The sequence below is a fragment of the Prorops nasuta genome, unplaced genomic scaffold, assembly GCF_024137725.1.
Source record: "Prorops nasuta isolate Cenicafe-Biocafe unplaced genomic scaffold, Cenicafe_Pnas_1.2 PNAS00025, whole genome shotgun sequence".
NCBI classification, from domain to species: domain Eukaryota; kingdom Metazoa; phylum Arthropoda; class Insecta; order Hymenoptera; family Bethylidae; genus Prorops; species Prorops nasuta.
Genome location: NW_027116822.1, coordinates 2,524,636 through 2,541,843, shown reverse-complemented (window position 1 = coordinate 2,541,843; position 17,208 = coordinate 2,524,636). Strand labels below are relative to the sequence as shown.

Sequence of the window (17,208 nt, the reverse complement as noted above, 5' to 3'; positions counted from 1 at the left end):
ACAAAAAAATCTCATTTGCCATTACAAATTGTTCAAACTTTAAAAAAATCAGTCTTTATGAACTTTCAATTTAATTGTTTAACCCAGCAGGTAATTAAACTTTGACAATAAATGAATACGATTTTTATGCTGCTTTTCAAGCGTTTTAATAAAGGATCCAAGGTAAGGTATAGGATTTGTTGGCGAATGACTGTAAATTTCGGAATGGCAGGCGTGGCGAGGGGGTTGATGAGATATGGTAAGTTAAAGAAGTCGAAGGGGAGAGGGAATTTGCTTGCGTAGGGCACGTGCTGCTGGTGATGCAGCAGGTGCAAAACCATCGATGGAGTTGCTTTTGCTTGCTTCATTCTACTTGCCGTTGCCCACCCGAGTGACTTCCTCTCCCTTTCTCCCTCCCTTTATACTTCACCATGTACCACCTATCCCTTCATTCCCATCTGCCTCCTGCCGCAAGAGTGTCTCTAAACCCACTTCCCTGTATCTATCTAGATGTAACTAATTAATAAATTGCAAATAAAAAATAGTAACTTTCATATAGACACGTATTAACAACCAACTAATACGCTTTTATAGATTAATCCCTTTTACTTATTTTTACTATCTAAATAATAATTGTAATATCCTAATTGTACGGTTTCTCGATTCTAATGAATCCATTAAAATTATTAGGCCGTACAATAACGCGTATCATGTGACGTTAAGTGATACTTAAATGACATCACGTTTCCTAATTATAGCTCTTTGATGGGAGACCCTATCAAATCTTCCGATAATTAAGCAGACATTGAAAAAAATGCTACTGAAAAGCGGAGTTTGTAAAAACTACTTTGTCTGGAAATATAATAGGTTGCTTCGGAATATTTAAAAAATGTATAATAACACTATCTTCTAATGCCAAATAAATCAATGAACTAAAAGAAGTAAAAATCCTAATAGTATTCTAAAGTCAATGTGCAAATAATCTACTGCTGCATGAATGATAATGTAGAACGTAAAAACAAATGGAACACCTCAGCATGCGTCATACCAATATTTCAATCCCTAGCAGAAATCCTAGGTTAGGTTCGAAAGCTTGGAAGGTACTCGCGTGGCTCGTAAAATTTTCGATCGAAAGCAGAGTAAACGGCGGTGCTCGGCTATAATCGGGACGCACATCGCAATCGGCCGGAGTGGGTAAACACCTACACTTGGGCAAGCCAGAGACATACGCTCACGCTCATGAACAATAAACCCTGTGAAAGCTAGAGAGAGACACGTAAAATCGCTGATGCCTAATCGAGCCGAGCTCGCTGCCGCGACGTTTGTTTACATTGGCCCCACATCAAGCTTGCACTTACATTTTCTACCTACATCTACTTTTCGAGCTTTTTTATCCATACACCAAACTTTATGGACAAACTCGTGAAAATAATGTCCACAATGGACTATTTATTTTAAACCCCCTGCAGATTGCTATTCTCTGCATCTTTTCTTTAATTTTATTAACATCGATGGAAAACTTTTCCCAGTTTGTTCAATTTTTTCAAATGTCACTGGCTTATACCTCACATTTTCCACCTTTCACCTCTGTCTCACGCTCACCTATTGCTCGCAGCTCTCATATTTGATGTTATGATTTATACTCGCGCCTCTGCACTTTTCCAACTGGTTTTCACCTTCTGTATTTGCGCAACTGTGCACTAGCTTTGTCACTCGAGAGAATTATTGCCTATAAAACATTATGCAAATGTTGATTAGAATAGAAACTTGCAATGCGAATGCACTTGCTGACCAGTCTCGCTTTTAATTGTTAATGTCTCATATGAATTATTTACATATGTGCCATGGCGATGTACCTATTAACGCCAATTAATTCAGCTCACGAACCGAGAAAAGTTGAAATAAATATTTAACCGAGCTTCCTCTTTTATCTCGCATCGAAAAACCAGCTGTAGCCTTGTCGAGCTCTATTTTTAATGGCGATACATCGCTTTATCGAAATTAATTACATTTATACTCTTATTAAAATTATTCATTCCGATAAAATATTTTGACTCTCGATTTTTCGTCTTCATGATAAAAATGTTCAATACTTTGCATTACCGCAAAAGCTGCATTTTCATTAGTTATGCAAGATAATCTCCACGTGGATTACAGCAGTATATTCCCCATATATGGTTTAGCACGAAATCCAAAATTGCGATAATTCTCATTCACGATCATCGCTAGCACGCGAGTCTGCTGGATTAACGCCAGAGCAACCAAAGTCACAGAAGAGATCTCAGATTTTTCTACTTTGATAATCCAGATCCTGAAAACGCAAACGTTGGTATGTTTAGCAGTATACCTAGGCTTTTTATGATCTATGACACGAGTTAACAAAATTGTACTTTTTTCGTTTGTTGCTTTACATTTAATAGCTGTAATTATACATATATACTGTACCTACATATATAGAGGAGTGTCCAACAGAAGTCAATGACAGCCAGTTACCAACTGTAGAGGAAGAGAGTTAACCTGAAATCGACATAAATTATTAAATATATAATAAAATATATATAGTATATCGTATGAAGCTGGGATAATTTAAACGTAGAGAAGGGGAACGGGAAGCATTTTTGATGAAGTATCGGGATATTAGATGCAATGGGTGCAGACAGAGAGGAAAAACGAAAATTTCTATATGTGAGGTAGACGTCAGGAGAGCGATTAAAATGTTAATAACTTGAAGGAAGAAATAGAGGGAGAGGGAGAGGGAGAGGGAGAGGGAGAGAGACAAAGAGACCGGTGGTTTATGGGATCCACGAGCCAACTGGTGCTTGAAAAACTCGGTAGGAGCCACGCGCCGAGACCCGTCGTGCCTCACGGGAAAAATTAATACCACAGGCAGCCAGGGGTGTAACCGATACCACACGCCCCCGCCCTCTTTTCTCCGACAAAAACCCGATGGGGTCCAGGCCTTTACGATCAGGCCCCTTTTTTTGCATGGGCTCAACACCCGCAGCCCGTATGGGCCCCGTAATAATTGGCACGTGCAAAATACACAGCTTCTCGTTCGACTCAAGTCAAATCATGCGAGAAATTGAACCGAGACTGATTAATTGATAGATAGGGCCCCATAAGGCCCCTTAATCTTTTTTGCCATACAAATTTACGATCTGCTCAATTTTTGCTCACCAAATCTCCCTGGTAAATTTCTTGTTTCCGGTATTCGTACCTTTGCTTATTCTTCTTCGTGCAAGTCCCATTGGGCCTTTTAATATATATATATATATATATATATATATACATTTTTACATGAAACACGTGCAGCATAAGATAACAAGCTTCTCACAGGCCAGGTGAGATTAATTCAATCGATCGATCGGGTAATTGATCCTGTCGGATAAAGGGAGTCAAAGTAGCTGGCACAGCATTTCGTTGATTGGTTTTCGGTGAAAATCCACCAGCGTCAATTTTATTGCACGTTTGATCGTTCGTGATACTGATCTTTATCCGGGTGGGCTTTACTTACCTTTTGGTTGGTTTCTCTTACCAAAATTTTCGCGTTTACGAAAATTGACATGGATTTTGGTTGTGGAACGAAGACGAGTACCAATGGGCTTGAAATCAATTACGATTGAACTTGAAAGTTGACTAAAGGCTCGTTTAAGGATGCGGATATTAAATTCATCGTTTTAATTGGCATGCCGTGGCTTATCGCGATTGCCTGCCAATTATCCTTGCAAATAAGATATCGAGACGATGTCCCGTATAATCAAAGAAAGCTGAATTTGACTCGTAATCGAAATCTAGATGGCGTGTGTTATCAAGATGAAACATCTCGAGCAACTGAAAAGGACGATTCTCAAAACCAGTCTCGATGTGTTTTATAATTACACACGTCGAATTCCCCTGTCTGAAATTACCGTTGAAAATTTGCTTTTATCTGTTTATTCTCTTCCGCACTCAGTTGAACCGCCACACCGATTTCGTAAAGAATTTCTGAATTTTATAGTGACTTGTAGAATTTCTACCGGCTCTTATTCACTTCTTATAAGAATTTTAAAGAGACGAGGAATCGGGATTAAATGAATCTTATTGTAAAAAATCAAAAAGATCAAGAATTCGATAAATAGTTTTTCAATGTCGAGATTGCGTATAAATTGACGTTTATGCGTTTGCAGTTGTGCCACCAGTCCCATTCAGTCTATTCAGCTCTCATCGGTCTTTCACTCGGAAAGCACAGTAGCACCTGATTCCCAAGATCCTCGAGGGGATATTTTGACGACAGGTCAAAATTCACTTTGGCACTAAAGTCCCCAAGGTTTAGTACAGGTCGTATTTTCTACGTCCTTGATTTCCATTATCCCCTCTGGCCAACAATGAACAACCTGTTTTTAAAGCCTGAAATGTCACACTGATCCCCACTCACTTCACGTTCCTCTTTAGTCAGGTATTCACAAGTGATTTAGGGATTAAAATTTATTCGCATTAACAACGTTATAAGACCTGCAAGGTTTGCGATAATTCACTTTGTAAATTCCAAGACCAGTAACATAATTTGTCATGACAAGCAATAATGTAATTGGTGAAACAAATGAAAAGTAGGGTTAGTTTTGCTGTTGTTCAGAGTGAAATTTAGGCGCTTAATCACTCCTTCCAAAGAGTGATTTATGACGTTCCGGTACTCAAGTAAGGAGTTTAGGTAAAAGCCAAAGCACAAAATGTCTACAATAGAGTAAATTGTGGCGATACAATGACCAGATCTATTCTGTCATGTCGTAAAATATTATGACAGGCGTGAACACCAAGTGAATATTACAAACACGGCTAGAGTGGCTGCAATAATGAGTCCTGACTTCTGAGTCTTATTTGCGTGAAATTATGCGAGGGACGCTACAATGGATATTCTAGTAATGCACTGGAAACACAACAAATGCGAAGGAATCCTCAAAGTCTTTTGTCTTCTTCAGCTTCACTTTTCTCCGATTGGAATTTCAAATTTTTACCCCAAAATTTGAATACACTTTAGTACTTATTTGATGGGAAAGTAATATTTAACTGAGCCAGTTAGCTATGCTCTGCCATCTTTTCTAAGACAGTATCCTCCCTCCACACGGCCATCGTATTCGAGATGCGATGCAACGTTGCATCGATAATATATCGATTATCCCGCCATAATAAGACGTCCGCGAACGTTTTCAAGTGATTTCGAGTAAAACATGGCGGCAATTGGTTCCGGGAAAAAAGCGTAACGGTCAACTTTCACAACTTAATGAGACGTGGGACAAGTGACACATTGAGTTTAAATCTGGAAGTAAAAACGAGAGAGAGAGAGAGAGAGAGAGAGAGAGAGAGAGAGAGAGATGTTGCTACCTAAGGTATCTTTCACCAGCATTATCATTAATCTTGAAATGATTGTTTATTAATTAACAATGTGCCACGCGCAGTTTCCTTCCCTCCTCCATTTCTACCTTTTCACGGTTTATTCCATCAAGACTTTATCAGTTGGTGAATTTGTTCTCAGAATTAAAATGCAATTAATGTCACTTGAATTCTCCTTATATGTTGCAAGGTTGTATGTTATATGTTACGCTGATTGGCTCCTGCTAATTCCATGCCTTTAGCCCGGTGAGTTGGAGTTAGTTCTGCCCACAATGCTCGTCGACAAAATGTTTAATCTTTACTGCGGTTAATGAATAATAATCGTGGGCAATGAGAGAAGTAAGAAGCTTTGGAGAAGAGCGATAATTGGAATACCGTTAACGAGCAGATAAAGTTGTAGTAGAGTGGACTTTGTAGGTTAGGGAGAAACGAGTGAAACGCAAAAAGAAACAAAGCAGAAGAGTGTGAAATACAGAACAGCAGCAGAATCATACTAAAAGCAAAGATGGAAGGATAAAACGCTGGGAGAAATAAAGGAAGTCTGAGAAAATATCGAAGGTGCTGAAATAATCAAAAACTAAAAAAATGGAGAGTGGATAAAACTACAATAAGGTAAAGAATGAGATAAAGTAAAGAGTTTGGAATACGAATTATAAATGGTATCTGTAAAATGTGAATAATTCAGGTAAGGTCAATTGATATAACCCCGTAAAATGTTTTCACGTCGTATAATTCAGCAGGAGCTCGTAACACTGCGGTGAGGGAACGATGAAACCGATTCGTCAAGGGTTGCAGGCTTCGGTTTGCAGGCAATCTGGCACGAACAGCGTAAAATCAATTAAGGCCGCGCGCGAGAAATTCCATCCCGGCCAATTTCAATCCTCGTTAACCTTCCCTCATTAGACCAAAACCAATTTTAATCACTACTCTTCAACTTTATCATCCATATTTAAGGAATAAAATTGTTTGAAACCTCTTAATAGTAGGTTCACCGGAAAAATCATTAGGCTTGGGTCTTTCAGGAAATAGTGCGCACTGCTATTCAAAAATTGATTTGCTGTTTTTGTATCGAATATAAGCAAAATTCTTTCTTTTTTGTTTAATTGCTAAAACAATGTCGAGTGTATCAATTGTATTAACAGGATAAGACCTCTTTTGATGCAGATAACAATATAAATTTTTACAAAATTACTGAATAATTCAGTTCAGTTTACTATAAAATAATGAATACGAACGAACGTGTAAATAGTTGTGGCATCTTAAAAAGAGTTCGGACGATAAATTACCCGTTTTTTCTGAGCGGGCTCTTTTTTTGGGTCGCGCTATTTTTTTTTACCTTCCCCCAATCTTTCTCATTTTTTTTTTTAAACTTTTTGTTTTCTCCTGTACCGTATACATTGTATGAGATGCAACTGTAAGCCGACACCGTTAAGAGGCTCAACACGCAACTGCAAAATTATACCTTACGAGGACGAACCGAACTGGTTTCCCCGTGGACCCCTCGGGAACGTTTCTGTCGACCGGGATGTGCGCGAGATTTTGGAAACACGCGAGATTTCGAGTACGGAGATCGAGAACTAACGGAAATGACGTAGCCAGTCAGTCCACTCGAGCTCTACGCCATTGCTCATTATCAACATTCGAGCGAGATGAATTGGGAAAGTGAATTTGACAGGATAATAACGATGATTGGGACGATATTTGACCGAAATTCAATTTGGGATTAAAAGAAAACCAAGCGATTGGCGATTGATCGAGTAAATGGGGTTAGGTAAGGTTTCGACAAATAGCTGGGAAACTCTAGTTTTTCTTGGAAGGTGAGGGCGTTGATTTTCAATCTTAGTCGGTTAGCGCGTTCGCTGTTTTTCTGCTAGCTTTTCACGGAATTGTCATATTGGACTGATCATTATAATCGGAAATTCGCTACTGCTTTCTTGGCGCGGTAGTAACTCCCGAGGTTTTACGAACGGCACGGCGTGGCTTGCTTGCCTAATCAGTAATCGGCTTTGGCCTCCTCCGTTTTGCCGCGTTTCGTTCCGCGAACGAGAAATTAGCTGATCGCTTCCGGTATGGGAATTAAACTCTTGGAATTCCCTGGGCATCGACGTATTTGGTCAGATTGACGACTCCTCGTGGTGCAGCCTAACCTCAAACCCCCCTATCTTATTCTATTATGCACCGTTTATTGTGTTATTTTTTTTTAATTCTTTTTCTAGATCACACGGACAAAATTGTATATGGATGAGATGTATTACTTATAACCTATTATTCAATGAATAAGATTGGGACTGAAGGTTCATGAAAATTTTGGAGGAAAATTGCGTTAAAATTAATACTGCTACACAGCAATTATCGCGCTTAAGTAGCCAGCAACTGTGAATCAGATAAGCATGAGCGTTTAAACCAGTTCTGGTCCTTCTTTGTAGAGGTGAGGAAGGAAGAATGAGCAAGAAGACTCTGAAGGTTTGAGAAGTAAGAAGGGTAATTAAGGCATGGTGAGGATGAAGGTAGAAGATTTAAGAGGGAGAAGCAAAATGATGGAGAGAAGTTGAAAAAGGGGAGAAGGTTGGTGAGGAATTTTAAAAAGATAGGAAGCTTCGAAGGAGCAAAGCATAGTAGGCTAAATTACAAAAATGGAAAGGTCTAGAGAGAAATAAGCATAGAATTAGGAACCAAGCAGAGGGCAAGGGAGGATACAGTAAGAACAATGCTGAGAATGAATAAGTACTGCGGATGAATGAAAGAAGAAGGAGATAAGAGGTGGCAATGAGAGGAAGAAGCAAATGAAGAGTAGGATGCTGCGGAGTAAAAAAGAAAGGATAGGAAGAAAGAGAAAAAGGAAAAGAGAGCGTTGCGTTGGTTTGGTCCCTGGCTGGCACGGCTTTTGCCATTCTGGCCGTTGGCGAATTAATGAGCGGGTAGCTACGAAATTATCAGCAAAATTATCAGCGTGTATATAAGTGTTCCATGAAAATTTCCTCGTAAAGCCTCGTTGCTATTTCCAGCAACGCGTTTCTCACGTTAACGTGATTACGGCCTATACCACGAGGATACGCCAGTCGCCAATCAGCGCCTTTTCCACGAACCTACCGTCACTTCCGCATTATCCATATATTTTAACCCCGCTCTCTCCACTCGCAATTTGTCTATACTCCATCAAAATTCATCAGTTCGCCCGGCGCCTCACGATTTTTCTTCGATTCTCTTCTTTATCAACTGGACGTTGAATTAAGAAGGGTTAATAAGAAATTTTCGAAGGATTAGCATATAAATAGGCGGAATATGCAAGGTGCGCCAGTAAAATATATGCAGTGTATTCGACGTTTACGAGAGAAGCTTCAGCGAAAGTGACGTATATTTACGTGACCAAGTTCCCAACGAGCTTCGCCAAAAATTCGTTCAATTATGTTTGAACTTGGTGAGGAGTTTCTTGGATTCTCGAAGGATCCTCAAATATCATTTTACTTGCTTGGTGCCACTCTCTTGTGCGAGAGCACTGCTGTTGTTTTTGTAAGATGGCAAACTCTTTGCAAACGAGTTATATTTGATAATGGCTAAGAGGGTTAAGGACCCGTAGGAGAGTTTCTGGCAGGACGAGCGGTAGCAACGGTCGAGGAAATAAATTATTCTCTGCAATCTGTAGGGAGAGTGAGGTAGGAGGAAGAAAAAAGGGGAAAAAATTGGCCGAAGCATTAAATATGTATACAGTGATGCAGATAAGGAGGCACCTGTAGGTCCCGTGCAGGTCGTGGTCGTCGAGATAAATCGAAGAAAAGGGAAGGGTAAGAAGGGCCCGCACGCGTACACCCTCCCTGCCCCTTGAGTCCTTCTCCTCCATCAATCCGTTCCCCTACTCCACCGACTTTTCAATCTTACTAATAAATCACTTCCTCCTTATTCCTGTTCTATCCCCCTTTCAACTCGAGTTACTTTCAAACAGTTGTAAACCTACATTTTATTTATTTATTTTTTTTTTCAGATCTACGGTTTATAGATGATTCTACGACGTATCATATACATTGGAATATAAGAACGTCGATGGGGTGACTGGAAAACTCTGGAGTGAAAAAATACTCAACAGTACCGATGAAAATTATTTTTAGATTTTAGTTGGAGTATTCACGCAACATTTGATGAATTCAATCGAACAAGAAATACTCTACTGTTGCTGGAGGTGATGGTAAAAGTTTTATTTGCATCTTTAACGAAGGCCATTGAGTGTAACGTTATTGTGCGAATAGACAGGAAAGGGACGAGCTATTAACATGACAACAGTGGAATCGTACAAGTGTCCGTTTGCCCTGCTTTCCCAGTAACAATTGCACCCAGTGAGAAATTCCTCGGATGAGGGCTCTCACCTTGAAGAAGGGAAATTGCGTGAAATTTGGAAAATATTTCATCCCTCGCTTGGACATGTTTACAATCAAAATTACCAATTCTATTGAATTCTCTAATTTCTTTTTGTAAAGAATCGACGAGAGTTTTTATATCCAATGGGGCACCAGTGGACGATTAAATATTTCCATTCATTTTGATTTCTTTTTGAATAAGTTTCGTCGTCGTCGAATGAACGATCGCCATGGGGTTTTTGTTTTTGTTCGCATCCATCGGTGACGTCAGTTAATTAAAATGAGATTGAACTTTGTATCGTAGCGTGAAGCAGGGATGATTGGCGTGAAAGCTACGAGCATCTGCATGCACGCATATTAATCGATCTATCAATTTTTATCTCTTTAGGTGTCCCATCCATGCTTTACTGTCACCCCTCCCTTCTATCTCGCCAAAATATCACACACGACGTTTAAGAATAATTCGTAATATTATCTGTATGTTATTGTAATTAATAGAGCATTAAAAGGGCAGCAAGTTGTTATTGGGAAAAATATATTCTGTATGTACCAACACTAAATGTATGCTAGAACCAAACTGATATATGTTAGAGAATTGTATACAGTGTATTGAGATGAAGAACAATTGAAAATGAAATTATAATAGAGGCTTTTATATGTTTACAGGACATAACGCTATCAAAGTACACGGTTTTCATTCCTAGGGGTTAAATTCATTATTCAGATGTAAGAACTACCAAAAGAGATGGAAATACGAGTTAATATTTTTTCTGTCACCCTAGGCTTTGTGTTTGGACCAAAATGATCAAATTACCTCTTTCCTACTGAGTTGCTGTATTTAACAAAAGCTATGTGTGAAAAAAATGTAATTTTTAATTCTTTTATGATTGATATATGATATAGAAGGTTTTGAACATTAGCTTAATTGTTTTGTTTATTGACAGAGTAAAATGGGCAGAATCTGAAAGGGCCGAAAGACTTAGGTTTATAGACAGGAAGTATCGATAAAAAATTTACGGACCAAAAATTAGAATATGGAAATCAGGTAGAAGAAAAGAGAGAAGCAAATGAAGGAAAATCAGAGGAATTTGAAGTATCAACAGTGAGTAGACAGAAATATGAACAATATTGTTCTGTTTCAAAATTTCACGAGGAGTTCTAACTCCAAAATTCTCTCATAATTTCGCAATCATCTCATGAGAGATAAAACGAAATAATTCTGAAGTCTCCTTCCACTAAATTATTTTCAATAAACAATTGTCAAAGAAAGTTTCCCCAATACTCCTTAAAATTATATATATTCGTAATTTTATTTTATAAAAGTTTATTTAATGGTTTAAATACCTTACTCTGCAACGATCAATTTGAAAGAAACGATGAAATTGCGAAAACTCATTTGGCCCGATGCCCGATATGGAGTGAAAATCTAGAAAATATTAAGTTTCTCAGAAATGATATCAAGTTTGATCACACGGTAGGAACATGTAAAAAAAATAAACTCCACTTTTCATATAACAGTAAAATCTATAGCAAAAAGTGTTTCTCTGTGGAACAATCGAAAAACTCAAATATACTGTAAAACTAGAGAAGTAACTATTTATGAATACTTAAGTAATTATCAATAACTAGCAATATCTAAAATATAAAGTAATCACACAAGTTGAAAAAAATACACTTACCGGTCTATTAAAAAGCGTGGAATTTAAAGCGAGAAAATTTCAGATTGCTCAATGATATTGTATTGTGACATTAGCAAACAGTCCTTTCCTCGTTTGAATAAATATTAATCGAGCAAGCATCATTTTCTATTAATAGACTAGTGGGAGCGCGTGAGTTTAGAAGCTTCGTAGTTTCAACTGATGAGTCGCTGATTCCCTCGGGAGCAAATTAAAACGAAGCGTTCAGGTTCTCGTACTTTTCCCAAATCCACTGGGACTTACCCTACTGAAATAAAAACATTGTTTAAGTATTACGAGTAAAACTCTACTGCTTTTCCAACAATTAATTCTTATCACTTCAGCTATTATCCTTTTATTTATTTATATCAAAGTATAAAATTTCAATAACCTTTAACTTTCTACTTGCCATAATATGTAAGGTACACTTGACATTGAAGCATTTTTGTTTCGAGAGCTACCTACTGATAAATAGTAAGTCTTATCACATTTAGAAATTACTATAACTATACAAAGCATGAAGCAGATATCATACAATTTATTTTATCTCTGATCAATTTTTTCTTTTCGCAGTTTCGACCTTCTCAGTAGAGTCAGATGGAGCACATCACACTTGCCTTGGTAAACATTCTAGAAAACTGTGTGCTCCCAGTTGTTACAAAATAGAGATTCAATATGATTTTTACTTTTGTGAAAAGTAAGATTTCAGAAACACACGAGTCTATTAGATTAATTTTCGCAATTTTTAAATAGTGTGGACAAGAATTATTACAGGACTATTCTTCGTATTTGATACAGCGAGCAATAAAGAAGGAACATAACGTTCAGCTGTAAAGGAAGCGGAAGCAGCGAAGGAAGGAGAATTTTCTTGCGAGGAAAGTGCGGTGAAACTTTGTGGTTTTAATCGCGACGAAGTATCGTTGGACAAATCGGCTCGTCGAGGGTACGTTGAAGTAATGAAAAAGCCAACACGCCGCCGAAAACTCGATCCCAGCCCGGCCAATTTCGTGCCTTTTCGTTCCTTCTCGTTTCTCTCATGTTTGGCAGACCTGTAATTATCGGCGATACATTACGCGGGGACTCTCGTCCATTCTTCAGATTTTCCTTTTTCTCTTGCTCTCTGCTCCCTCCCCCTCCCCCCGCTCTTTCGATGGCCAAAAACGACATAACTGAAAAAATTACCATCAATAAGGATTTCGGCCAACACTCCTCTCTTTTCTCTCCACGATATTAATGACGCTGCGTGATTTCTCTCACCTCTGCAAATCGTTCCCGGGCGATATCACTTTCAGCCTTAAATTCCCGAGCGAGTCTCGAAATCGCATAATTCCTCGTTTAAGACGGATTTTCACAAGGGGCGAAAGTTTCGAGTGTGCATGGTGGCTGTCATGGCTGAAAAAACAGTCTAATCAAAGCAGGCAAAGCGTGGCCAAGTGGCGCGATGGTGCGCGGAAAGTGCAATTAAAACGGGAAAAAAGAAGCGCCTTACAGCCGGATTTATTGCCGTCTTAATGAAGTACGTTGGTCGTAAAAGTCAGAGACGTGGAAACCGGAGCGATTCTCGCTGAAAACTTGCAAAAATAACCAAGGAACGATCCCCTTGCGCGAATCCTAACCTCAAAATTCACGAAAATCGTGGCATAACCTCAAAACGATGTTCGGGCACCGGTGAAAAGTGACCAGTGAATTGACGGAGAGTGGGAAAAGTGAGAAAAGACGGCTGTGAAAGAAAAAGCGAATGAGTTTGAAATTGTGTAAGATAGAAATTTTATTCTATCTTCGGTGGATTTTTATTGGGGAACTTGAAGCGTTTGAACTATCAGAAGCGGGGAAAGTTGAGCTCGTTAAAATCAGCGGCCCGGAGACCGCGTTCGAATGCAAATCTTGGCAAGCTGTACATTTGCAAATTTACTTGTGAATATGTATGTCCTCCGCCGCGGAATTCTTGCGTATCCCGCGAAAAAAGTGCCCGACTCCGCGGGATCATTCGCTTCCTCCGAGTAACCAACCAGCAACACGAAAGTAACAGAATATATTCTGTTACGGCTGACATAAGGGAAAGGGGGGTAGTAACACGGTGCACCGCTAGAGGTGTCGTTTACTTATGTTTTTCTTACGATACGTCGTACGAGAGTTAATTTATCTATGTTTTTTGTATTCATCGAATCTTACGATAACAAGATTGATAAGAGACTCGTAGGTGGAGGAAATCGTGATTGATGGAGGAGCGCTTTCATTCAGGACGGAGCGTAAAACAGCTCGTTAAAAGATTAATTGTCTCTGGTAAAACCTGCAGTTACCTTGGTCGCCATTAAGTGACTGGGAAGTTCGAGGAGAATATAAATGTCCATCCGGAACAGCAACATGTCCACTATATTTGCCAGCTGTAATTGGTTAATTAATAAAAATAGCACGCGTTCCCATTAATAACGTTCGAAACTTATTTCGATAAAAATTTATTACCTAATCTTACAAGAGTTACCGAGACTTTTGACGAAAAGGCGAAATAGGTGGAAAAGGGGAGAATGATGGAGAGTAGTGAAAACGTTAATTTAAGTGAGGTTATAGTGGGGGAAGGTGCCAAAGGCAATTGGGGGCCCACGAGGCCCGTATAATTGGTCAATTTGCAATTCGCGATCGGGCAGTGGCGATTACGCGAGATAAGCTAAGGATAATCGGGGCCCGCGCGCCGATTTCTATCGGAATGCAGCAATTTATGTGATCGAGCCTGATATAAATCGGCCGCCATTTTATATTGCGCTCGTTTTAACTCCTTCCTCAGCGGTGTAGATTTTTTGTCCCTTTCTTTTCTCTATTAATTATTCTTTATCCATTGCGACCAAGGATTTTCCACGAACCTGAAGAATCTTTATTTGTCGCTTTTTTACTTTTAAAGCCATCCGTATTTTTCACTTTTATCTCACCTGAATTTTCCTGAAAAATTTCGGTTATTCTTTTTTACTTTCAACGACGTATTTCTTTTTCTTCCAAAGATCGGAGAGTTTCGGGCAGACTTTGTCGAAGGCTCAGATTCAAGCCGGTCGAATTATGGAATTACAGGGCACATTGCACGCGCGTTCCTTTGGTGGTGCCGTTATACGTGCTAAACCACTGTATATTTTTCCACGCAGCTGCTCATTAAAGTTTCGTACAAACGTAAATTTTGCCATTACTTTCTGCCAACCCTTATCACTTAGTACCCATCCATTCGGTTTTCCTACAAAAACTCGCCATTTCCAACAGAAAATTATTCTTAAAGGATAATAAAACTTCAGTTTAGTTTCTTCAACGTGTGAATCATTAGGCGTTGAGGTACAATTCTCTTGCAGAATCATTTGATATATATATATATATATTGAGTATCTTTCTCAAGTTTCTTTCGCACTTGGATCTATTTTTGGGAATAGGATGAAAATGGTTGAATAAATTGACTCAATGTTTATAAGAAAAAACAACATATTCCTTCGATATTCTTTAGCAATAATAAAGATATTTTTGGTTTTGACCGATTAACACAATGTTTTCTCATTCTCTCATGCATTTTTTCACTTAAACAAACCTCACTCACGCGCTCTACACATATATAAATTCATTTATAATTCTTATTACAATTGATTAATCGATGATTTTTCGCTAAAACTGGTAACGATCGCGTTTCAATTTTTATCAACGCTATTTTCCTAGCTTATAAATTACATATACACTAGTACAATAGTCTCACACTCGAATTTTTAACGCTTTCCTTTTATCATTCTTCGGTGCGTTTTCATTCGATTTTCCTCTCTTATAGGCTAATTCTTTGAACGCCTATTCCACTTTGGGTTTATTGCCTTGAAAAATTCCAGAAAACCAGGGTCCGTCTTAAAACAGACAACCTCTCGTTTTTTTTTCCAATCGATTAATTAGCAACAAAAACCAAGATTTGGTCTTAAGCGTTCAGAGTGTTTTTAATTAAAACTAATGGTACGATATAAATTTGTACGTATGTACGAAGTGCCATGGCCCTTGTGCGAAATTCGGCATTTTTTAAAAATAGATTTTTTACACGGTGTAACGGGGGGGGGGGGGGGGATTTTAGAAAAATTTTACCGAATTTTACATCGGGCTGGCTTAAATGCTATCTTTGGTCCTCTAGCCGCTATGAATCTTTGCCGGATGTTAAGTTTCCTTTTAAGGATTTTTTCATCCCTTCCACCTATCGTCCTTTAATATTTTAAGAACGTTACTCTCTCCTTACCGACACGCACAAAAAATAATAAGTTTTTGTTTATAAATACTTTTCCGATTTACACTATACGGCGAACGAATCAGAAGACTCTTCGAGCAATAATGCTTAATCAGTGTTCTCCGTTGAGACAAAAAAACAAAGGATAGTGCAAAAATTTTATAACATTTTTTGTATTTTAAAAACACTCGGAACTATAGCGTTAGCCATAATTGCTAATTAAATAAAATATATCAGACAGTTCGATGCGATTCAACGGTTTATAAATTCTAACCTTAAAATAATAGATTTTCGAACGAAAAAACCGTATATTTTTATCTGGGAAATTTATAATTTTTATAAACCGAATTTTTAATAAAAAATATATACTTTATGTTTTAGGAATAAAATTATCAGGAGAGACGTGTGATTGGATTAAATGGTATATTAAAAAATGAGTGCTGAGATTAAAAATGGCGGTGAATTGGTGTGGCGGAAGGGCCGCTATCGAATTCCAAGCTGGTTCGCGTGCAGAGAAGGTTTTACAGTGCTGTTATAGGGCGTACAAATATCAATAGTTGTGTGGAAATGCACTCGACTTATTAAGGCAATTGGAAACCGGTCTTTTTACGGGCTCAACTGCTTCCTCCCATGGGATATAAATTTCACCAAATTCCAGGCTTAAACGGCTCGTTTAAGGTTAGCCAAAGATTTATCGAAACGACTGCCTTAATTAAAGGAGACTCGATCGCGCGCGGCAGCTTTGATTGAGATTCGGGAAAATTACTCTCTTCGTTCAACCGGCTCGTTTCGAGTCTATAAAACTCGTCGAAGGTTTTACAATAATTTTGAGATTAGGATAGAAGCAGTTATGGCGCCAAAAAAAACTCGTTTCGGAATATCGCGACGAGATTATCGCATCGAACAACGAATCGAATTTTTCAACGATCGACCAATCGGTGACTTTGGTTTTTGACGACTAAAACGCACGATATACTTAACGTAAACTATATATATATATATATATATGTATATATATATATATATAGAGTTCCATCACGAAGCTCTCGCGAAATACTTACGTGAAACGATTAACATTAGAGGTTATCGGGAGACTCGGTAGAGTCACTCGTTCATACACATGATTTATTTACAACACTGCCGAAATCACTTATATCGATTATTATTTACAGAAATGGACGCCAAGATGACGAACGAGAACAAAATGGCGCTGAAGAATCTCAAGCCGGACCAGCCACGCCATTGCTTAATCTTTTAATTGGAGAGCGAGAGGACGATTCGACAGTTGCTTCGAGTTTTACGCAGGAACACGCGCGATAATAAATATAAACTGTGGTAAACGCACACACTGGGACATCCAAGGCTGGACGCAAGCTTCATCCAACTGCGTCGTGACATTTTATACGAGTTAAATATCAAACGTCACAACTCACGAGGTTAAAGGTCATCTGATAATGAGCTTACCGAAACTATTCTCGTGTAAAAGTTTACTTGTACGTAGACGTTTCATGCGGAATTGACTTCAAGGAGCAGCATTCTTCCGTCCCCGAGGGCCACTCGACTAGCGTTCCTGAATATCACTTTAATATTCTCCGATTAAACCGGATGTAGC

The 17,208-nt window shown here is 38.6% G+C and overlaps 1 protein-coding gene and 1 long non-coding RNA gene across 2 annotated transcripts; both read left to right on the top strand.

Annotated features, from left to right (window-relative positions):
- Positions 1-9,365: 9,365 nt before the first annotated feature.
- Positions 9,366-10,756, top strand: LOC136782376 (uncharacterized). The gene is made up of 3 exons (XR_010824118.1): positions 9,366-9,526; positions 10,362-10,560; positions 10,640-10,756. It is a non-coding gene; the product is annotated as an uncharacterized lncRNA (long non-coding RNA).
- A 6-nt stretch (positions 10,757-10,762) lies between these two features.
- Positions 10,763-12,234, top strand: LOC136782052 (uncharacterized). Its single transcript, XM_066741202.1, has 6 exons — positions 10,763-10,797; positions 11,019-11,179; positions 11,226-11,284; positions 11,716-11,845; positions 11,945-12,068; positions 12,125-12,234. Exons 1-6 carry the CDS (start codon positions 10,763-10,765, stop codon positions 12,162-12,164), a joined length of 549 nt encoding a protein of 182 aa, XP_066597299.1. The 3' UTR covers positions 12,165-12,234.
- Positions 12,235-17,208: the final 4,974 nt, after the last annotated feature.